The 25022-nt window shown below is 38.4% G+C and overlaps 1 protein-coding gene across 1 annotated transcript; it reads right to left on the bottom strand.

The window, feature by feature from the left end:
* Positions 1-2319: 2319 nt before the first annotated feature.
* LOC122334614 (NACHT, LRR and PYD domains-containing protein 3-like) lies at positions 2320-25006 on the bottom strand. The gene is given in 11 exon segments (XM_043232632.1): positions 2320-4043; positions 4136-4182; positions 15913-16074; positions 16709-16879; positions 17430-17603; positions 18948-19121; positions 19892-20444; positions 20447-20949; positions 20951-21323; positions 21326-21816; positions 24707-25006. Coding segments are annotated over 11 exon segments (3438 nt in total). The 5' UTR covers positions 24958-25006; the 3' UTR covers positions 2320-3504.
* Positions 25007-25022: the final 16 nt, after the last annotated feature.

The raw sequence follows: 25022 nt of genomic DNA, 5'->3' as shown, positions 1-25022 counted from the left end.
TTCGCCATCTTTCTCTAAGCTTGTACGGCAACTTGGCTACCAGAGCTTTTAGATTGGAAGCAAGATCCAACTCTTCCATGAATGCTATCTCCTCCATTGCATTACAGCATCCTCTGAGATACAGTCCAAATGATTGCAAAGCCTTTGGATCTTCTGCTTTGATGGCTGGCCATGACAAAGCCTTTTCAATGTAAGCATTAGAAATCTTGAATTCATTGCCAAAATGCTCTCTAAGAAGTGCTTTGGCTCTTAGATACCCTCTTTTAGAATCAATGTGAAGACAAGTTTTTACCAGTTCCCTTGGTTGCCCCCTTGTGTATTGTTCTAAAAAATATAGTCTGTCTTGAGCATCATCCACCTTGCATTCAATTGCATGTTCAAAACATCTCATAAATGCCCTAAATTCCATAGGGTCGCCATCAAAGACTTTTACTTCCTTTGAAGGTAGAGAAGACAGAAGTGTTTGCTTTATGAGAGAGGATGTGATATTGTTTTCCTTTTGTAGAATACTATGCAATGTTAAGTCTTGGGTTGATGTTGGGGCAATTTTAGGCATTGGCTGTTTTTTCCTTGACCCATGAGCTGGAGTTTGCCTGAAAGCTGTCTGAGACTCACTTTCAGATTCTGATGTCTGGTCAGTATTATTTGCAGAATCAGATTTTGGTTCTGGGTGGGTTTTAATTTGAGTGGATGGATAACTTTTACCTAATTTATCTGAAACGGTCTTGACATTCTTTGGAGGAACCTGCTTAGCTGGATTCTTTAAGGAAAAGAGTTCCTCAGGATGCACATCTTGCATATCCACCTTGTGTGTTGTTGGTTCCTGTTCATCTTCAATTATCTGTGAATCCCCTTTTAAGATGCTAACTTTAGCAGAGGCAGCCGCCAATTCAGTCTCCAGTCTCCAATGTTTCCTTTTGCTTCCTTAGTAGTTCCATTTGCTGGCTGATCATTTGCTCCTTCTCTTCTAAGGCATGCTTCTCCTTTAATGCAGCACACTGTGCCTTCAGAGCTGCTTGTTCTGCTTCTGCAACCTTTAAGGCCGATGAATATGAACTCTGAGAGCTTCTTTTTGACCTATGAGACACTGAAGAAATACTGTCAGCAGGAGCAACATCATCATCATCATCAATGTCCTTTGTTTCTATGGCCCTTGATAACCAGGAATTTACTGATGACAGAAAGTCTTGAATTACATGCATCTTTGATTGATACCACTCATCACTATCCTTTTTACACTGTTCATCACCCAACAAACACTGAAAAGATCTGTGTGCCTCTTTGAATTCTTATATTATATATTTTGAAGTCTTACTTCATCAGTGTTCATCCTATCTTCCAACAACTCATTGGTGATGTTTGATCTGCATGTTAGCTGCGCCAATCTTGCTTTTCTATGCGTCCGCATCTGATTAACTTCATCCATGTTTTGTGCAGAGTCCATAGCACCCAAATTAGATTGTTCCATAACTTCTTTATCAGTAATCTCAAGCATATTTGAAATCCAAGAAAATCAGAATTTAACACCCAAATAAATTAAACCAACATGGGAATATAACCTCTTTCAAACTTAAAGCAGTGCATGTCCTTTGTTTGCAAATTTTCCCAAAGAATTCTTCTACCCTTTCTAGAGCTTCAAATGTTAACAAGCATCCTTTTCAGATCCTTCCAATCAATAGAATATTTGCTTGCAGTTAAAATTTCAGACTTTACATACCAAACTTGAAGCATGCTCTGGCCTGATCTTCCATGCTCAATCCAGAAGAATCCAATGTAATCCAAACAATAATCCACTCCAATTGTTTCCAGAGCAGGTCTTTAGACTGATGTGGTGACTATCCTTAAACAATTTGTCACCTTAGTCACCTCTTGGGTCTGCTGAGGGTTTAGACGCTTACTGAAACTTTGTTTGTCCAAAGAACACCAACTTCACTGTGCATTTCTTGAAGATTTACTGCAGACTTGATCACAAAAAAAAATTTAAAACAAAGTTGGTTTCAAGGTTTTTTGGCTGCCAACAAACAAAAGGTAAGGTCTAAAGACCATGTGCTCCCAGCAGGCCCTTCTCCAGTAGGCCACACCAAGACCTTTAAGCTTCCACATCTCCAAAATAAAAGACAGATGCAAAACAAAAGACATTAACTATATTAACTATATTAACATAAGACATTAATTATAAAATAAAGAAACAAAATGGCTCCTACAGATATATATATATATATATATATATATATATATATATATATATATATATATATATATATATATATATATATATCATATATATCACATTGATTCTTCCAGTTCCTTTTAGTTAAATGATATCATTTGTTACTATAAAAGTAAACTAGCATGTCAGTGAATTACATTTTTTATTTGGTTTTGGATTTTTTCATTCATACTCAAAAATTATTTAAATCACAGCTTTCTTTTTTTTTGTTTTTAATTTCTTAATTGAATTTGATGCTTTTGTTATATCTCTCAGGTTAATTAAAAACAAGAAAAGTGACAAAATGTTTCAATATCATAAAGATTTGTTTTGGTAATACCATAGATGCATAAGGTTCTTTATGTTATCATTAATATTACTATTATCATTATATTTTAGTCATTATTGTTTGTATCTATTACGTGAAACTTTACTACATGTGATTTTTTGTCTTTTTGTTAGATTGGGATCAATCCACTTTTGACTCACAAACGCCTCCGAATCGAATAGTTGTAGTTCTAAAGGTTTTTTGTATGAGGCCTAATCAACTCTTCACAGTTATGTTTTCTATCAGATTCTAAGCGCTCAAAATCACATTTACATTAAACTAGGCTACATTATGGACATAATTCATTTTTTCTCTGAAACATTTTTTTCTCTATTCATAAAAACAAACAATTGAATTTCTGTTAAATTAGACACCTCTCTTTTACTGATGCAAGCGCGCAGCTTTAACAGCTGATGTGATTCGCTCATAAAACTGAGCACCACTGTTTTACACCAACTCGGAACAGTTTCTATCACATGTGACTATGAAAGACCACCGAGCCAATCAGAGCAAACAGGGCGGGGCCCCACGAGCATCTATAGGCTGCAGACAGGTGTACTTGCTCGCAATGGCGTCTCTGTAATGATCGCTTTCTGTTTTACTTTAAGGACTTCCGTTAAAAACCCGATGTCGATGTGTCACGTGTTATTTGCTGTCAAACGTCGCACTGGAGTCAACGAGATCCATCTGCAGATACAGTCACACTCCATTGCTCTGTTGACTTCCATTCATAGGCATGCGAAAGAGAGAGAGATTGGAAACCCAAGCTTCTTTCATAAAATATACAATTCAACAATTAATCAAAAATAATAAAATATTTTTGAAAAACAAATATATTACATAGATTTAGAGAGCCATTTGTTGTGTTTGGGTCCAGTGTGAAATCACGGGTGTTTGAACACAACACACACAAACACACTTTTACATCACTGTGTGTACTACTGTGTCTGTGTGTGTGTGTGTGTGTTTAAGGTTTAATGTGACATAGAGACACTGAAGAGTTGCGATTATTAAGTCTAAACCCAGCGAGTAGAGGTTTAGTGAATGTGTGTGTGAATGTGTGTAAGTGTGTGAGTGTGTGTGTGTCAGAGACGCTGTAGAAGGACAGAGAGCCGCTCGACTCGTCCAGAAACACTCCTACTCTCTTACAGGAGTCTCCAGGAGAAGAGATATCAGTGGAGTTATTATTGTGAAGAACAAAGTATCCGTAATCAGTGCAGATCAGACTCCAGGAGTTCAGATTACGTCCAAATTCACAGTTATTACTCTCTCCTTTCCTCTTGATGTCTTTATAACACACTGATATTTCAACAGCTCCACTCAACTCAATCTCCCAGAAACAGCGTCCAGTCAGAGTCTCTGAACACACAACCTGAAGTTCATCAAATCTGTCTGGATGATCAGGATATGGCTGTATCTCTTTCACTCTCGTCACCTTCCTGTTGTCTTCAGACAGAACGAGTCGAGTGTTTGCTGTGTTTGGGTCCAGTGTGAGATCACAGGCGTCTAAACACAACACAACACAACACACACATTATAAAACACACAATAAAAAAACTGTGTGTGTGTGTGTGTGTGTGTGTGTGTAAAAAACTTACATTTGTGGAGTCCTTCTGTGATCCTGATCTCACCTCTGTGATCCACACTACAACCCATTTAAATACATTTATTAAATCATGGACCAGTGGCATACAGCAGATCTTTACAATATTAATCATAATACTGTTGTTATGGGTATAATGCAAGCCAAAACTGTCACAGATTGCTGGATTGCTCCTGTCGATTGCTCGATTGCTCCTGTCTGCTGAGGCTCGATTGCTCCTGTCTGCTGAGAGGTTGGTTTGTTTGTAGCTGCGTGTAGCTTCGCTTTTCAATTTATCACCTCTTCTCTAACGATCAAATATAATTTAACTGTGTACATATCGTTGATACTATTAAATTAATCTAACTAATTAGACTGCTGTTAGTTCGTTCGCTTTAATCTAAAACTCGGCGGTGAGTTAGTACTCGTTAGCCGATTCACTTTCGCTCCCACCCGCGTTTTCGCGCCGATTGTGGGCTTTTTCCCCGCTCCTGTTCATTTGTTCCTCGCGCTCGTTCGCTCCATTTTCACAAGCTCATCAAAACAAGAGTGGTAAGTGAATCCTTACGGTGAGTAAATGGCTTCTCCCTGCATCGTCTCTTGCACTGTCTGTCACATGTATAGCTTGTCCTTCTCTGTTAGCGATCAGGGATTCACGTGTGATAAATGCAGGGAAATAGCTAGGCTGACAGAGAAGGTTTTAGAATTAGAGACACGTATCCAAACTTTAATTGAGGACAGTAAGAATGCGAGGGCTGTAGATACTGCTTTGGATGCGACTAGTACAGTGAATCATGTACATTGTTCGGTTCCAGCTTCAGAGCCCGTGCAGCAGGGCAATTGGGTGACCGTGAGGCGGGCTAGTCGCGGGTCAAAACACTGCTCATCCGTTCCGATCAGAACATCAAACAGGTTCTCCCCACTCAGTGACGCACCCACTGAGAAACCTGATCAAAGTGCCCTAGTAATTGGCGATTCTATTGTACGGAACGTGAAAACAGAGACACCAGCCACCATAGTCCAATGCTTACCGGCAGCCAGAGCGTCTGACATCTTGTCAAATTTAAAAGTGCTGGCTAATGCTAAACGTAAATTTCGTAAGATTGTTATTCACGTCGGCGCTAATGATGTTCGACTTCGCCAGTCGGAGATCACTAAAAATAATATTAAAGAGGTGTGTGAATTTGCAAGCACGATGTCGGACAATGTAATCTGCTCTGGTCCCCTCCCTGCTTACCGGGGTGATGAGATTCACAGCAGATTGCTGGGTCTCAATGGCTGGATGTCTAAGTGGTGCCCGCAGAACAACATAGGCTTTATAGACAATTGGATGAGTTTCTGGGGCAGACCTGACCTGTTGAAAAGAGATGGTCTTCACCCCTCTTGGGGTGGTGCCGCTCTTCTATCTAGAAATATGGCATATAGTCTTATAGCTCCAACATGACCAACTAGTGCCCAGGTCAGGAAGCAGACAGACCGGCTAAACCGACCGTCTGCTAGCTGCCTCACGTCACAGAAGGCAGTTAATTCTCAGCACATAGAGACTCTTTCACCTAGATATCACACTATAGAGACTGTGTCTGTTCCCGAATTAGAATATGCAGAGAACGTCCAAACCTAATCAAAAGCAATAATTTAATTAATGTCCAACAAATTAAAACTACCTATAATTCAAATAAGCAAACGATAAAACTTGGCTCAAGCTAAATATTAGATCACTTTCCACAAAAGCACTTTATGTATATGATTTGATCAATGATCAGAAGCTAGATTTGCTTTGTTTGACAGAAACCTGGCTAAAACCAGATGATTATATTACTCTAAATGAATCTACCCCAAAATTATTTCTATAAAAATGAGCCACGTTTAAAAGGTAGAGGGGAGGTGTTGCTACAATTTATAACAATATTCTTAGTACTTCTCAGAGGGCAGGCTTTAAATATAACTCATTTGAAGTTTTGGTGCTGCATATAACATTATCTACAGAATCATGTGCTAGTGATAAATCTTCTGTCATGTTTGTACTGGCTACTGTATACAGGCCACCAGGGCACAGCACAGATTTCATTAAAGAATTTGCTGATTTTCTAACTGAGTTAGTACTGGCATGAGATAAAGTCTTAATTGTTGGCGATTTTAATATCCATGTTGATAATGAAAAAGACTCATTAGGATCAGCTTTCTTAGACATTTTAAACTCCATTGGGGTTAGACAACACGTCTCTGGACCTACTCATTGTCAAAATCATACTCTAGATCTAATACTGTCACATGGAATAGATGTTAAAATGGTTGAAGTACTGCAGCAAAGTGATGACATTTCAGATCACTATCTAGTCTTGTGTGAACTCTGTATAGTTAAACCTGTAAACTCTGCACCTTATTACAAGTATGGTAGAACCATCACTTCCACCACAAAAAGAAAGCTTTCTAAATAACCTTCCTGACTTATCTCAATTCCTTAGTTCATCCAATACGATGCAAAAACTTGATGATGTAACAGAAACTATGCACTCTCTTTTTCTAGCACTTTAGATACAGTTGCTCCTTTGCACTTAAAAAGATAAAAGAAAACAATCTGACTCCATGGTATAATGACAACACACGCACCTAAAGAGCAGCCCGGAAAATGGAGCGCAGGTGGAGAAAACCAAATTAGAAGTATTTCGTATTGCCTGGCGGGAGAGTATGCTGTCATACAGAAAAGCATTAAAAATAGCAAGATCTGATTATTTTTCATCCCTTTTAGAAGAAAACAAACACAACCCCGGTATTTATTCAGTACAGTGACTAAATTAACAAAAAATAAAGCATCAGCAGGTGCTAATATGCCCCAAGAGTATAGCTGCAATGAGTTCATGAATTTCTTTACTTCTAAGATTGATACCATCAGAGATAAAATTGTAACTATGCAGCCGTCAACTACAGTTTCACATCAGATAATGAGCTTTAGATCCCCTAGGAAAAATTACACTCTTTCTCTATTATAGGAGAAGAAGACTTGTACAAACTTGTTAAATCATCTAAACCAGCAACATGTATGTTAGACCCTATTCCATCTAAACTATTAAAAGATCTGCTTCCAGAAGTCATAGATCCTATTTTGAACATTATTAATTCATCATTGTCATTAGGATATGTTCCCAAAACCTTTAAACTGGCTGTAGTTAAACCTCTCATTAAGAAACCACATCTTGATCCCAAAGACTTAGTAAATTACAGACCAATCTCTAATCTCCTTTTCTGTCAAAGATACTAGAAAAGGTAGTATCCTCACAACTGTATTCCTTTTTAGAAAAAAATGGTGTCTGTGAGGATTTCCAACCAGGTTTTAGACCGTACCATAGTACTGAGACTGTTCTCATTAGAGTTACTAATGACCTGCTTCTATCATCTGATCGTGGTTTTATCTCGTTATTAGTGCTATTAGATCTTAGCGCAGCATTCGATACTATCGATCACAACATTCTCTTGGATAGACTAGAAAACTATGTTGGCATTAGAGGAAGCGCCTTAGCATGGTTTACATCATATCTATCTGACCGCTATCAGTTTGTGGCATTAAATGAGGAGGTATCATATCGATCAAAAGTGAAATATGGAGTTCCTCAAGGCTCAGTGCTAGGACCGTTACTTTTCAACCTTTACATGTTACCTCTGGGAGATATTATCAGGAGTCACGGTGTTAGCTTTCACTGCTATGCTGATGATACTCAGCTCTATATTTCAGCGCAGCCTGGTGATACACACCAAATTGAGAATCTAACAGAATGCATAGTCGATATAAAAAGCTGGATGATGAGTAACTTCTTAATGTTAAATTCTGAAAAAACAGAGGTGCTAATAATTGGACCTAAAAACCCCACATATAATAATCTAGAACACAGCCTATCACTTGATGGCTGCTCTGTTAATTCTTCATCATCAGTTAGGAACCTAGGTGTGCTGTTTGACCGCAATCTTTCCTTTGAAAATCATGTTTCTAGCATCTGTAAAACTGCGTTTTTCCATCTTAAAAATATATCTAAATTACGACCTATGCTTTCAACCTCTAATGCAGAAATATTAATTCATGCGTTTATGACCTCAAGGTTAGATTATTGCAATGCTTTATTGGGTGGTTGTTCTGCACGCTTAATAAACAAACTTCAGCTAGTCCAAAACGCAGCAGCCAGAGTCCTTACTAGAACTAGGAAGTATGATCACATTAGCCCAGTTCTGTCAACACTATCAAACATCGAATAGATTTTAAAATCCTATTAATTACCTATAAAGCCCTGAATGGTTTAGCTCCTCAATACTTGAGCGAGCTCTTATCACATTATAGTCCTGCACGTCCGCTGCGTTCTCAAAACTCTGGCCATTTGATAATACCTAGAATATCAAAATCAACTGCGAGGCGGCAGATCATTTTCCTATCTAGCACCTAAACTCTGGAACAATCTCCCTAACTCTGTTCGGGAAGCAGACACACTCTGCCAGTTTAAATCTAGATTAAAGACACATCTTTTAACTTAGCCTACACATAACACACCAACACACCTTTTATTATTCAAATCCGTTAAAGGATTTTTAGGCTGCATTACTTAGATTTGCTGGAACCGGGAACACTACTCCTAAAATACGATGTACTTGTGACATCGTAAAAAAGAATAGCATCTACGCTAATATTAGTCCTGTTTCTTTCTCAATCTGTTTTCACAGTTTGTATCCAGACTAGATGGTGGATCAGCACCCAGAGATTATGTTCATCAGAGACCAGAAAACCTAGATGCGCCCGTGGACAGATCACCAGATCCTGATGCACACACACACACGCACACACTAAGTCATTTACACTACCTGACACAGCTGCGTTTAAAATTGAACTGGAGGTTAAGTGCTGGGCGTCCGGTCAGAGGAGAACTGACCCCAACTGAGTCTGGTTTCTCCCAAGGTTTTTTTTTCTCCATTCTATATGCATGGGGTTTTGTTTCCTTGCCGCTGTCGCCTCTGGCTTGCTTGGTTGGGGACACTTAACTTCTAGTGACTATCGTTGAATTGACTACAGAGACCGTCTCTGCATTTAATAAGAAATTGGTCACTCTCGTCACTATATATCCCTGTCATTATACTGTACAGTGCTTTGATGCAACCTGTGTTGTTAAAAGCGCTATATAAATAAAAATGATTGATTGATTGATTGATTGACAATTATTTATGAGTTTCACAATTTGAAAACTTTTTCATTACTTTTTATGTTATTTTTTATTGAGATGCACCTGTATGAATATATAGGCTACATAATACTATTAACATGCTCACATGTGTTTTTGTTTGTTTTTTTAGTGATCAGAAACCTGCTCCACAGATGAATCGTGACACTTTCAATTGAGGGTCTTCAAACTGTTTACCTCTAGCAGCGCTGTACTAACATCAGATATTCAACTACACTGTTATTCTCTGATAAAACAAGCTTGACTACTGATTATTGTTATTTTGTTTCTTGAATCAATGGAAAGAAGCAGCAAACACTTAGATATCAGGTATGGTTTACAGGTTTCACTTGTTGAACAGTTTTCAGGAAGAAGTCTGTTCATATCACTTTGATTAGATCAATATGCTCAATAATGTATCTGACTTTCAGTAAGTATGTTTTAATTATACTGTGTTGCAAATAAATTACAACTAATTTTAAAAAGCCTGTTTTCAATCTCCTCACGTTTTTTCTTACCTGCCCATAAATCACAGTCACTGATGGGCCATTATTAGAGAAGAGGCCCTTTGTCCCTCAGGTAAGAATCACTGAATCTGAATTTAAATCAATATATTGTTTTCTGTGAAGAAGTAAAATAAATATTACAGGCTACTAGACTGGTTAATCCAAAGTTTTGAGCAGAACTATTCAGTCTGAGATTTATGGCCTTATTTCAGCTACAAGTTTTTTTGCCAAAAATGTACAAACCACACATTTTTTCTAAATAATGCAGACATGTACATCCACCTTCTTCACATATTAATGTAGCACAGTTTGTGCTGAATATAAAATAATTTAATGTTGACCAATAGTGTGTTATACAGACGTGGACAAAATTGTTGGTACCCTTTGGTCAATGAAAGAAAAACTCACAATGGTCACAGAAATAACTTTAATCTGACAAAAGTAATAATAAATAAAATTCTATAAATGTTAACCAATGAAAGTCAGACATTGTTTTTCAACCATGCTTCAACAGAATTATTAAAAAAAAATAAACTCATGAAACAGACCTGGACAAAAATGATGGTACCCCTAACTTAATATTTTGTTGCGCAACCTTTTGAGGCAATCACTGCAATCAAACGCTTCCTGTAACTGTCAATGAGACTTCTGCACCTCTCAGCAGGTATTTTGGCCCACTCCTCATGAGCAAACTGCTCCAGTTGTGTCCAGTTTGAAGGGTGCCTTTTCCAGACTGCATGTTTCAGCTCCTTCCAAAGATGCTCAATAGGATTGAGGTCAGGGCTCATAGAAGACCACTTTACAATAGTCCAATTTTTTCCTCTTAGCCATTCTTGGGTGTTTTTAGCGGTGTGTTTTGGGTCATTGTCCTGTTGCAAGACCCATGACCTGCGACTGAGACCAAGCTTTCTGACACTGGCTAGTACATTTCTCTCTAGAATTCCTTGATAGTCTTGAGATTTCATTGTACCCTGCACAGATTCAAGACACCCTGTGCCAGACGCAGCAAAGCAGCCCCAGAACATAACAGAGCCTCCTCCATGTTTCACAGTAGGGACAGTGTTCTTTTCTTGATATGCTTCATTTTTTCGTCTGTGAACATACAGCTGATGTGCCTTGGCAAAAACTTCGATTTTTGTCTCATCTGTCCACAGGACATTCTCCCAGAAGCTTTGTGGCTTGTCAACATGTAGTTTGGCATATTCCAGTCTTGCTTTTTATGATTCGTTTTCAACAATGGTGTCCTCCTTGGTCGTCTCCCATGTAGTCCACTTTGGCTCAAACAACGACGGATGGTGCGATCTGACACTGATGTTCCTTGAGCATGAAGTTCACCTTGAATCTCTTTAGAAGTCTTTCTAGGCTCTTTTGTTACCATTCGGATTATCCGTCTCTTAGATTTGTCATCAATTTTCCTCCTGCGGCCACGTCCAGGAGGTTGGCTACAGTCCCATGGATCTTAAACTTCTGAATAATATGTGCAACTGTAGTCACAGGAACATCTAGTTGCTTGGAGATGGTCTTATAGCCTTTACCTTTAACATGCTTGTCTATAATTTTCTTTCTGATCTCTTGAGACAACTCTTTCCTTTGCTTCCTCTGGTCCATGTCGAGTGTGGTACACACCATATCACCAAACAACACAGTGATTACCTGGAGCCATATATATAGGCCCAATGGCTGATTACAAGGTTGTAGACACCTGTGATGCTAATTAGTGGACACACCTTGAATTAACATGTCCCTTTGGTCACATTATTTTCAGTGTTTTCTAGGGGTACCATCATTTTTGTCCATGCCTGTTTCGTGAGTTTATTTTTTTAAATAATTCTGTTGAAGCATGGTTGAAAAACAATGTCTGACTTTCATTGGTTAACATTTATAGAATTTTTATTTATTATTACTTTTGTCAGATAACAGTTATTTCTGTGACCATTGTGACTTTTTCTTTCATTGACCGAAGGGTACCAACAATTTTGTCCACGTCTGTAAAAAGCACAAATGTCAGGGCTTGGCAAAACATCTAAAAAGCCCTAAAATCACCTCGAACCCCAGAGGTTTAACCAAAGATACTTGGATCTCAGCGATATCCCTCTTAGTTCTTTTCACCTTCTACCTGAGAAGAAACTCTGAATCCACATGAGTCAGGACATCTTTGGACATCACTCTTCAAACCGAAAGAATTTAAGTGCAAGTTTGAAACCTTGGAACCATCAAGACTGTTATCTGAGCCTGCATATGAACCCTCACCAATGAGGCAATGCAAGTATCATATATTTAACTAACCTAAACAGAAGTTTAGTACTAGCTATAGACCTTGTTATAAATGGTGCTGATGGTTTACAGTGTGGTTAACTGACTCTCCATAGTTTTATTCTCTGCTTTTCCTGACCCAAATCATTTAACATCAATCATTCTTTGCACTTTATTGTGTATTTATGCTTGTGTGTTCAGTTTGTGTGTGAATTAGCGTTTAGATGTGCACAAACTACACAAGTTTCTTGTTCTGCCTTGCAAATGAATGTCCCTTTACGATTTAAAACCTTGCTACATGCTTTGATGCATTGATACTGTAAGGCATTTTCTGTGGCCACAAAAATATCCTCTTAGATTTTATAAAAATTTAATCACCCTGTCTATTTAAAGCTGCTGTCTGTTTCTGATCCCTGCCAAGTTTTGAGTTTCCTCTCTATGAAGCGTTTTCCTGTGCCAACCTCTAACTTTGCCTTTTCCATGAGTTGGAGAGGCTTTTTATTAATAAAAATACAAAATAAAGTGTCCAGGGAAAGTGTCCAACATAAAAGGGGGAACTGGTGTCCTCGTCGTGCTGCAGGGGGAGTGCAGGTAGGGCAGTGTTCCAGGAGGAAGGGTCCAGGTAAGAGGCGGAGTCCGGCAGCCGCATACACTCCCCTTTCTGGTCCGGGGTGAGATGGGCGGCGGCTTCGTCCCATGACTTCATCTGACATCCTTTGAACCACAATCAAAGGGGATGAACAGCCCACCATCCTGACCCATCGGCGGTAATGTGTGCAGTCGTCGCCGGAACTACGGGTCTGATGGCTCGCATCTCTGGCGGTATGAGGATTCCCTTAAGCACCCTTCCTGGACCCACGAGGACAGCAGCATGCATGCACGAGGGAAGAGACCGGTCTCATGAGGAGAAGTGCGCTCAGCATTTAACTGCGGCAGTGACGAGGCTTGATTCGCTTCAGGTGTGCCTCGTCACACATTGCCAGACCTGTCCAATACCATGCCCCTCCTCTCACACACACCCCCTCCGGTCAGAAGCCTAGTGAAGGGCGGCGGATAAAGAACGTGGCGATGATGACAATCAAGGGAAGAGGTAGCTGACTCGTCATACCACATTAACGACTTGTGTCTTAAAATACAATGTTGCAACTTCCGAGTGGGTCACAAGTGTGTATACTGTTTTTGGCAATGTAAAGTTACTTAATATGCATCCTGCTATGTTAGTGACAATGTTGTGATACAATATTTTATAAAGTTTAAATAAGGTGTGCACAGAAGTTTATGAATGTAATAATTCAAGATTAAGTAATAAGTGTGATGGAACAGCATTGTAGTCTTTTTAATAATTTAATATGATAGTCAAAGGAACGTTTTTTTTTTTTCCAGTAACCCAGCAGCCAGAATTTTACAGTTTTTTTTTTTATGTTTTTTTGTGTTTTTACAATAACAGCATGCAAATAAGTTCAAATATCCATTCAACATCTATTCTCCTGTTTTATTGTTGTTTTATTATTGAACCTGACGTTATCACTTAAGCTGTGTCCTAACCAGCAGAATCTTTCAACTTTAAACACTTACTTTCTTAACAATAATGCATCACTGTATAAAGGTCTGTTTTTATTTGTTTGATACTTTGTGCATTTATAAAATAAAGAAAACAGATAGATATCGCTTTCTGCCATTTAAGTTTCCTTTCTGTGAAAAAATAAATAACAAAAATGAACTGAAACTCATCTTATATATCCTACGTTACCTGTTGCACCGTTTTTGCTCTTTTTTGTCTTTTGTCTTTTTTTTTCTGGTCTGTCTAAGTACTCAATTCTCATTGGCTAGCAGGTATGCATTAAAATCAATCGCACTGCCTAGGTCCAGGAACTAAGTTATAGGAACTACAGGTAATTTCCCTTGGGCCGTTTTTCTGGTTGCATTCGCACTGCGAACTCAAGTTCCAGTGGCACTAGAGAAACCAATTACATGTGTTGTCAAAAAACAGATCATTTGATGATCTACATGAAAGGGAAGTCATCGCATTGAGGTGTGTGAAGATTGCAGTTGACTGCTGGGTGGTATTCAAGCCTTTGTGCTCATTAAATCAATAGAAATCTTCACAAATATTTAGAAAAACGGTAACTACAACTCTGGCAACTTTCCAACAACTCGACTTCCTTTCGGTTTCATTTATTTTCCGTTGGTACTTCTCATTTTGAGCCAGTTCATCCTTGAATTCCTTCAAAGTTGCTTTAGGATTCATATTTCTTTGGATCTCCAATGTCAATTCAATGCCCTGGTGATTAAATTCAGCAACCTTGCGAAAATCATCTTCCAATAGTCTTCGTGATGTAAGAGACCCTAAATGAAGGCCGTTTAGATCCAAATGCAGGAAGTTTAATAACACTAGGCATTAACAACAAATCCAAAACACTAGGCAGAATTGTTAACCAGTAAAGAACAGGTAAGGGTTCCTCTGGTGGTTGTATGTATGGCTATCAGTCTTATTTGTCACAGATAATTAGAAAATATTTAACACACAGTTTAACACAGCTCAGAGGGACATAGAATGCTAACCCGCTTTTAAAAATGCTAAATGTTTTGATATTTGAAGTCTAAAACATTAAAATCAAATTCATAATAAAAGAATATTGTTAAAATTAAAATCAATACCCCAAGTAGGTGGCAGTCATTGCTAATAAGTTATTCATTGAGACTGAACTGAATCATGTAAACTATGTCAATGTCAGTTGAATTCATTTAGCACTATTAAACACGAACACATGATATTCCTGTGATTCTAACATTAATAAATGTTATAAATATAGGCTATACATTTTCTGCCTCCATATCTTAAATTATGTAATTATTCTACACATTTGAACAGACTGAATGTTGCAGTAAAAGAATACACTCATACAGAACTGACAATTAAGCAGACTTGACTTGACTTGACTAAACATTAATGCCATAATCATTATAATGAGAACTTTATAGAATTCTATAGTAAATCCTGTCCTTGTACATCTTTTAGAGCGCTGTTGAAAGCACATCATTAAGGGAGTGCTTTGTTTTGTTTTTTTTCTTTTTTTCTTTTCCTGTAAGGGGTAGGGTTAAGTGTAGGGTAATACCACATAGAGTTTGTACAGTATAAAAACCATTACTCCTATGCTCCCCGTAAACCAAAGTGTGTGTGTGTGTTTGTGTTTGCATGTGGACTCACATGCACATTTTATTTTAAATTTGTTTAAATTGCCAACTAAGTTTTCATTTATGTTCTAGCACTGGTACTTGTATTAGTATTTGTTTTTATATTTAAAAATATATATTTTAAAAGATTGGCCAAATTGTATTATTTTTTAAATAATTATTAAGAATGAATGAAACATGCTCTTGTTTTAACTTTTTTTGACAAGAATTGACAAGAAGTGCTCAACAATTTCTTAATTGACATATAGGCTTGTCTTTATGATATGAATTTGCTCTGAGTAAAGTAACACGACTTCATTTGTTCCAAGGAAAATTAATTCCTATAACTACAATGTTTTTCTTTGATCATTCACCTACTGCAGCCATCAAACACAGCAACACTGACTGCTGCTTATGCTTTGATAAATTCTCCTAATTACTTGTGGAAGTCTATGGCTATAGCTTCACTTAGTAGTCGAAAGCTGCCAATGTAAATAGACTTACAGCACAACAAAAACACAATCTGTTTAAGTGATATACGGTATAATGCTCTCATAGACTCAGCAAAACAGTGTCTGGATAAGAGGTAAAAAGCGTGTTTCATTCAATAAACAGAAATATTTGCAGCATACATTATACAGTATAATTATTATTGTTAAACTTACTTGAGTTTTTCCAGATGATTGAGTGTTTGAGAGAGCAGCTTCACTCCTGAATCTCCTGGATGATTGTAGCTCAGATCCAGCTCTCTCAGGTGTGAGGGGTTTGAACCCAGAGCTGCAGACAGAGCAGCACAACCTTCTGCTGTCACCATACAGGCAGATAACCTACAAGGACAGTAAGTTGACTTAAAATTAGTGATCAACCAAGATCAACCTTGGGGATGAATTATAGTGGAGACAGAGAGCCATGCCTTCTCGTCCAACATTAGCGTGGGACCTAAAAAAGCACTTTTATGAATAATGGTCAAAAATTGCCATAAACACAGTCCTAAATGTTGTGGACAGCCTTCCCAGAAGAGTTGAATAAGTTATAGCTGCAATGGGTGGACTGACGTCATATTTAACCTTATGGATTAGGAATGGCATGTCACTTAAGCTTATATGCGAGTCAAGGCAGGTGAGCGAATACTTTTCAAACACTTTTGAATTTGCAATGGTTTGAACACCAACACAATTACAGCACCAACACTATAATATTCCATCTATTTTTGTGTGAAAATTTTTTAACATTTTTATGTTTTAATTTGTCCTACAACATGCCTTAGGCAGTGATTAAAATGCTCTGATTCTTTACAGGCTTACTGTTCGGTAACACTTTACAATAAGAATCCATTAATTAAAGTCTGTGTTTCAAGCTGAAACTGCCAAAAAATATATAGTGTGGTATTATTTTAGTTCTTGTCCTCTCATCTCTTATGCTGTGCTTGCATAATGTTATTTTACACAGACCCTTACGTACCTCAGTATGTGGAGTTGACAGTTTGGACTCTTCAGTCCAGGACAGAGCAGCTTCACTCCTGAATCTTGCAGGTCATTGTTACTCAGATCCAGCTCTCTCAGTGAGTGTGATGATTTTAGAGCAGAAGAAACTATTTCACAGTGCTGATCAGTGAGATTACAGCCTGCCAAACTGAAAAAAGAGAACACTCTGGTTATAATCTGGCAAAGACTGATCTTCTCTGTCTTCCCTGCCACTCCGACTCTACAGCATGATTTCACCAACAATGACCCCAACAAGTTCGGTGAGAATTCTTGGTGCAGTCTTTGATGTCTGGTTGACCTTCTAACAACACACTGCAAAAACCATTCATATGTGCTAGTTTGCATTAAAACTTTTGCACAACATTTTTAGGATAGACTGTAATTCTCTTATAGTTTGTACTAATCTGAAATGAAAAAAAAATTTATATTAGGAGGTTTTTCATCAGTTTATTTACATCATATAATTAATTTCTTTTTGAAATCTTGAATTGTAAGTCACTTTAGATATAAACATCAGCCAAACAAATAAATGTAAATGTAAATAATGCCCGCTGGGGTGCTTGTGTCCCTATTAAAATTAAAAACTTCCTTGGTTATCTAATGTCACTATAAAAGTAAAGATGGTTGACAATTTTCCTGGATTTACAAGCAAAATGTCTAGTCCATAAATTCAGATTAAACAGGAAAATTCAACATACTTGAGTTTGCCCATTAAGCAGTTTGGATGGTTGAGACTGCCAAAGAGTAGCTTCACTCCTGAATCTCCTAAGTGATTGTAGCTCAGATCCAGCTCTCTCAGGTGTGAGGTGTTTGAACACAGAGCTGAAGACAGAGCATCACAACCTTCTTCTTTCAACAAACAGGCAGACAATCTACAACAACAGTAGGTTTATGGTCTGGTTATGTTTATTTAGAGCTGCACCATTATTTGTTAATTAAATTCAAACACCCACACAATCTTATTCCTGAAAGCATGTTTTGTTGCTGCCCATGTTAATGAGTCGGAGAGCCATCATTGCAATTGTGATGTGTGTCATTCACTAATATGGACAGTGACACATGCTACTCATGCTCCACTGACGCTTATGATGTAAAATACATTCAAATCAGCTACTTAACCAGAAAGAGTAATGCAAACAGTCTTTAACTACACTTCATTATTTCAGATACAGATATTTAAATAACAGAAGGATTAGTATAAAACTTCAAAGATTCATATAAACGATTCTTGTTTACAGTCATTGGCATAACAGTCATGACAGCAACCAGTGCATGCCCCCTGAACTGCACTATGGTTATGAAGCACATACAGACACACAGAGCTCATGTCTAGAAAGAGAACCCATATAAGCAAATGTGTGCTTAATTTACTTAATTTTGACCAAATAAAACCAGTATCCTATCAGTTTCTTACATTAAATTGAACCCTTATCTCTCTAACACACAAGCATTCCTCTCTAAAAGTCAAGAAAGCCTTTTAAAAAGTGTGACGAGCATTAACATTACTGGTTATAGTGAAAGTGATTAAAGGCCTGTTCACACCAAGCATGACAGCTAAGGTTATAAAGATAACAATACAGTTCTAAAAGTCATTGCCATTATTAAAGAATAGTAGTCCACAGCTACGATAATGGCACAGAGATGCAGCTTGAGTTCCTAAAAAGGAATATCTCCACATTACGTAAGGAACAAAACACTGGTTCTCCTTGCCACACTCCCGGAATCCTAGTTGGCATTTACTTCTTGCCAGAGACTGACGCCGGTATCTGCACACATGCTTTTAAGCTTTCTGGTCTCTAACGTCACCTGCCCTGATGTCTCACCAATCCATTGGACAAATTACACAGCGGATTCAGAGTGTGGTTAGTATGCATCTTATTCCTTCGAGGAACCATTTGAGCATAAAAAAAATTCTGACGATAAATTTAAGTGTTATTGAATGAAAAATTGGTCTCTGTAAGAAAATAAACATTATTGACAATATTAGTACCTTTTCACAACCTGTTTTTTAATGTTGGAAGTAGTGGTCATTGCTGCAGTTCACGGGCATTAATTACTCACATATAATGGCATATAATGAGTTTAGTTTAACAATGTAGAACAGAAGCCTTTCTTCTGTGCATCTTGCTTCTTCATGACTGAAAGTCTTGGCATCTGCAATTATTAACATTAAAACGGAAAAAACACAAACAAAAAAAAAACTATGTGAAACAAACCTCAACACGTTGAGTTTACAGTTTGGACTCTTCAGACCAGCAGCAAGCAGTTTCCCTCCAGAATCCTGCAGGTGATTGTTACTCAGGTCCAGCTGTCTCAGAGGGGAATTTGATAACTGTAAAGCTGAAGCCACGATTTCACAGTGCTGATCAGAGAGATCACAGTCTAAAAATCTGAAAAAAGCAAGGACTAAGGTAAAAGGCATGATACTATGCTGATGTCCCCACCAGACCAAAAGATTTACTTATTTACGTGCTTCTGAAACCTCTCCTGGGGACTCTCATTACTGTATATACTTAAGTCTTTCAATCAATCACACTCAATTCTTGCAATATCTACTAATAAGATGTGTTGAATGAGGGAGACACCCAAAATGTGCAGTGCTGACATACCCATGACAGATTTGAGAAGTCTCTTGTCTCTTCCAAAATTCAAATAATAACCTGATTTAACTAAAACGATATTATGTACAACTTGGCTGTAATTTACAAGTAAATCTTAAAAGGGTCATATGACGTGATTTCTATTTTTTCTTTTCTTTAGTGCGTTATAATGATTTATTCTACAACATTATATACTTGTGTGCTTGTGGTATTTGGCCAATCACAATACACTGCATGAGATGGAAAATCAGATCTGACTGTGCTTGTCAGAAGAAGGAGCTTTGTACGATCTGGCAAAATGAGCCAGAGGTTGCAACATTCCATTTTAAGATACAGTCCGGAAATGTGCAAAAACATTGTCTGTTTTTTGTATTTTTAAATTCAAAAATAATCTATCAAAATAGTCCAAAAAAACCAAACAATCAAACAAACAAAAACATAATTGCATTGATTACTTGAGATTAGAAACATCACTTAGCATGTATGCTCATGAACAGAAACAATAATATAACACATCAAACTTCCATCCCAGCTTGTGGTAAACTTATTTTCACACTTACACAGCTTTTCTGCAGTTCCTCACAGCAGGTACCAGTCTCCATCTGCCCTCTTCTGATTTGATGTTGTATTTATTGAGGTCTAGCTCATCCAGCACCTCCTCTGACATCAGGATTATGTTTGCCAAAGTTGAGCATTGAACAGGAGTAAGATCTTCTCTTTTTGTTTCACAGTTTAAAAATGCCTGCATTTCTTCAAACACTGACTTATCCTTCATCTCAATCAAGCAGTGTGTCAGGTTTATCCACCTTTCAGGACTGACATTGTATTGTTGACTTTGTTTGAGGTTGTTGATTATTTTCTTGATGCTCTCTGGGTTGTTCTCGGTGTGTATCAGTACATCCTGTAAGAGTCTCTGATTGGACTCCAGTGAGATGCCATGAAGAAATCGAAGGAAAAGATCCAGGTGTCCATTTTTACTCTCCAAGGCTTTATTTATTGCACCCTTCAGACACAAATCCAGAGGAACATTTTCACACTGAGTCTCTGTCAGGAACATTTTCAGAACCTCACTGATTTTGTGTAAGCAGCAGTAAAGCACATACAGTGCTGCAAAAACTCTTGAAAGCTTAGATGCACAAAGCTGTAAACCTTCCTGTGATATATCACAGACTCCTCCCCTAAGATCTCAGTACAGATCCCAGAATACACTGAGGCCTCAGTGACATCTATGCCGCTCTCAGTCAGGTCTTCCTCATAAAACATCACATTGCCCTTCATCAGCTGATTGAAAGCCAGTTCAGCAAGTTTCACAATCACTTTTGTGTTGGACTGCAGGAGTTTCTCTGGATGTCTTTTTTCATACTTCTGGTTCCTCATGTTTGTTTGAATGATCAGGAAGTAGATGTACATTTCAGTCAGAGTTTGAGGTATTTCTGCACTTAGATCTTGTTTCAGGATGTTTTGAAGCACAGTGGCTGAGATCCAGCAGAAGACTGGGATGTGACACATGATGTGGAGACTTTTTGCTCTTCTGATGTTTGAGATGATTCTGCTGGCTTGATGCTTGTCACTGATTCTCTTCCTGAAATATTCCTCCTTCTGAGGGTCATTGAATCCCAATTTCTGTCACACGGTTAATGTAGTTGAAGGGGATCTGATTGGCTGCTGCTGGTCTGGTGGTGATCCAGATGAGAACAGAGGGAAGCAGATCTCCTTTCATGAGGTTTGACATCAACAGACCAACTGATGAAATCTCAGTCACATCAGAAACTTTCTGACTATCTGAAAATATTAGTGAGATTCTGCTTTCATCCAGACCATCAAAGATGAACACAACTTTACATTCCTCATAAATCTTTGAGTCCAGATACTGAAGTTCAGGATAAAAGTCCAGCAGAAGTCTGTGAAGACTGTACTGATGATCTTTAATCAGGTTCAGTTCTCTAAATGTAAGCACAAACATGAAATCTACATCCTGATTGGCTTTTCCTCGGCCCAGTCCAGAATGAACTTCTGCACAGAGACAGTTTTTCCAATTCCAGCGATGCCTTTAGTAAGAACAGTCTTGATTTTGCCTTTCTTCTCTCTTCTCAACTCCTTATTTCCTGGTTTGGGTGAAAGATTGAAGATGTCATTGCAATTTACTGGAGTGTCTTGGAGTGTCCTGTAACTTTTCTCCATCTGTAGCACCTCATGTTCTTCATTCACTCCTTCACTCTCTCCCTCTATGATGTATAGCTGTGTGTAAATTCTGTTCAGGAGGGTTTGATTCTTTTGTAGTCTGATTCCCTCAAACAAGCTCTCATACTTGTTCTTCATGCTGGTTTTGTGCTGGGTTTTGACTTTCCGAAGATCATCAAGCACTGGTTGACGACAATCGAGCTGCTGAGATGTTTCTGTGTCATGATGACTAAAGTGACAGTGACAGTATGGTGACATGCAGTTTTGACAGGACACATATCTGATGTGATCAGCTCTCAAACCACTGAAAATATATTAAGATTTTATCAAAACAGAGAAAACATTTAAGTGTCTCGAATATTAAATAATCTTATCTGAACTCACAACATAACCACATTTAGAAACATGTTTTTAATACATAGATTATGAATTATTTTGGTCAGCAGACCCTTACTCATCCTTAATTATTGTGTAAAATATAACACATACATACAAGTGCTGGTCATATAATTAAAATATCATAAAAAGTAGATTTTTTCACTAATTCCATTCAAAAAGTGAAATATATATATAAATATATATACTATATTTATTCATTACACAAAGACCGATATATTTCAAATGTTTATTTCTTTTCATTTTGATGATTATAACTGACAACTAATGAAAATCCCAAATTCAGTATTTCAGAAAATTTGAATATTACTTAAGACCAATACAAAGAAAGGATTTTTAGAAATCTTGGCCTACTGAAAAGTATGAGCATGAAAGGTATGAACATGCACAGCATTCATTGCTTAATTGGTGCTCCTTTTGCATAAGTCTATGGCACTGCTCAGTTGTTGTGAGAGCCAAGGTTGCTCTGATAGTGGCCTTCAGCTCTTCTGCATTCCTGGGTCTGGTATAACGCATCTTCCTCTTTACAATACCCCACAGATTCAGGTCAGGCGAGTTTGCTTGTCAATTAAGAACAGGGATACCACGGTCCTTCAACCAGGTAGCAGTCCTGTTGGAAAAAGGAATCTGCATTTCCATAAAGGTGGTCAGCAGCAGGAAGCATGAACCAACACCAGCAGATGACATGGCACCCCAAATCATCACTGACTGTGGAAACTTTACACTGAACCTTAAGCAATGTGGACTCTGTGCCTCTCCTCTCTTCCTCCAGACTCTGTGGCCCAAATTTCCAAATGAAATAAAAAAAATTCCTTTCATCAGGAAACTTTTAACCATTTAGCAGCAGTCCAGTCTTTAGCCCAGGCGAGACGCTTTTGTTTGTTTGTTCTGTACTGCATCTCCCATACTCCTATGAAATCTAATTGTCTGACCACCACCAATTGTCTGTTATCTATTTATTAGCAATAGCCTTTATATACTCCAATCTTTTTGTTTCATGTTGCTGCAATGTTTAATGTTACCCAGTGTCTTGCTTCTCTGGCTCTGATTTTGAACTCTGACTTTGAACGTGCTGCAAAAGGATCTTTTGTTTGAGTGTACAAGATCCAGCAGTTTTTCCTGTTTTTATTATTTCTCTTCTGAATTCACGATTTCTCCTCTCACCATAGTGAAGGAGTAAGTGGCTTGGCTGCAACAACTGTTGTCCCAAAGTCAACTAGGAGAGGAGATGGGGCCTTCGCCCAGTTCATCTGGACAATAGCAGCATGGCTGGGCTATGAAGACGAGGCTCTCAAGAAACTCTTTAGCTCATGTCTGGATGACAATTTGCCTCAGTCAGAGATTCAGAATTCAGAATTATTGACATTTGGGGTATTTGTAAAGTACTTGGGCCATTCAGAATTGTAGGCAACACCTGGTCTCTCTAAACCCTTCCATAGAGACCTTCCTATTAATTCTGACCGAGTGACTCCTACTGAATAGCTAAGGACAAGAAGAAGCTAGATGGCATCTGGTCTCGATTCCAGAAGTGGAACAGCCAATCTCTCCCAGGCTCCTTGCCTTTCCAGGCCCACCCAGTATCCTTGTACTACCAGCTCCACATAATCTACATGCTTTGCTGACCCTATTAAGGCTTCCTGTTTTCGCTCCTGTCCAGGAATCCTCAGAGTCCACCTCTGAATCCACTCTCAAGAGCCCAGAGTCCACACATGAACCTGCTCTAGTCTGAGAGTTCTTAGAATCTTCTCCAGAGCCCATTCCAGCCTGGAAGCCCACTCCTGAACCCTCTCCTGCCGTTCCTCTTGCTCTCCCGGCTTACCCCTTGCCTCCTGCTCTGCCGCCTCCTGCCCTACCGGCGCCCCCCAGGCCCTCAACTCTGTCAGTCCCATCCAGGAATTCCTTACTGCCATTGTTCCTGGGTACATTACATGGATCTGGCCCACTGTCCATCCCTCGGATCACCTCTCTCTCACTCCTAAACCACAGACAATGCCAGAGGCATCTTACCTGGGCTAAGGTGAAGAACTAGACTGTTGAGCAAGTTGCATGAAGTGTTACGTTTCTATGATTATTTGGGGTGCAATAACATTTGCCAGCTTTGGTCCTTTGTGTTTTTTGAAAACCTGCACACACTGCCAAAAGCACCAAAAGTTGTTTAAATGGGTATGGTGTTCGTGTGCATGACTGACTAGAAATCTCATTAGACTTATAGTCAAGAGAAAATAAGAAAAAGACCAAAAAATGCAGATGACCAGATGAAAAAGATGAAGGCCACTGTCAAAGAAACCTGGGCTTCCATACCACTTCAGCAGTGCCAAAAACTGATTTAAAGCAAAAGGACCCCCTGCCAAGTATTGAGTACAAATATAGAAAATATAGTAGTTTAGCAGGCCAATTCAGAAGCTGTACATATATACTATACCATGTCTATATGGTCGCACATGATTTTGGATAATTATGGTAATAAACATTTCTGCATTTCTCATATTTTGCTATATTTCTGTTGTTTGACCACTACCCTATTCACAACAATATTACGGTTTCATGTCTACTTTGTTGATCGCTTGTTTGACCCCATTATCTGATAAGTTATTCCGTCCATGTGACAGACTATATTTTGTAAACTGCTGCTGTCACATGAAAACTGGAAATGCTAAAACCCCTCATGGCAAGAACAGACAGAGATGAGGTTAACTGAAGTAAGATTCTTTGTTTCGTTTAAGAGATCATGCAGGTGTGTAACTGTGTTAAAACAGTTAAGTGACTAAAAAAAATACATCCAACTTCATGATACTCACACAGGGTCAAAAGTCTCAGCAGGCCCATCAGTGAGATTAGGGGGGTGAGGCATGGAGATGTTACTTTTCATGGACACACTGCTATATCCAGGAGGTGCTGCTCTCTGAGTGACAGCATCACTGAGATTAGGGGGGTGAGGCATGGAGATGTTACTTTTCATAGACACACTGCTATATCCAGGAGGTGCTGCTCTCTGAGTGTCAACATCACTGAGATTAGGGGGGTGAGGCATGGAGATGTTACTATTCATGGACACACTGCTATATCCAGGAGGTGCTGCTCTCTGAGTGACAGCATCACTGAGATTAGGGGTGA

Source organism: Puntigrus tetrazona, chromosome 3 (genome assembly GCF_018831695.1).
Source record: "Puntigrus tetrazona isolate hp1 chromosome 3, ASM1883169v1, whole genome shotgun sequence".
NCBI classification, from domain to species: domain Eukaryota; kingdom Metazoa; phylum Chordata; class Actinopteri; order Cypriniformes; family Cyprinidae; genus Puntigrus; species Puntigrus tetrazona.
This window is presented reverse-complemented; position numbering and strand designations above follow the sequence as displayed.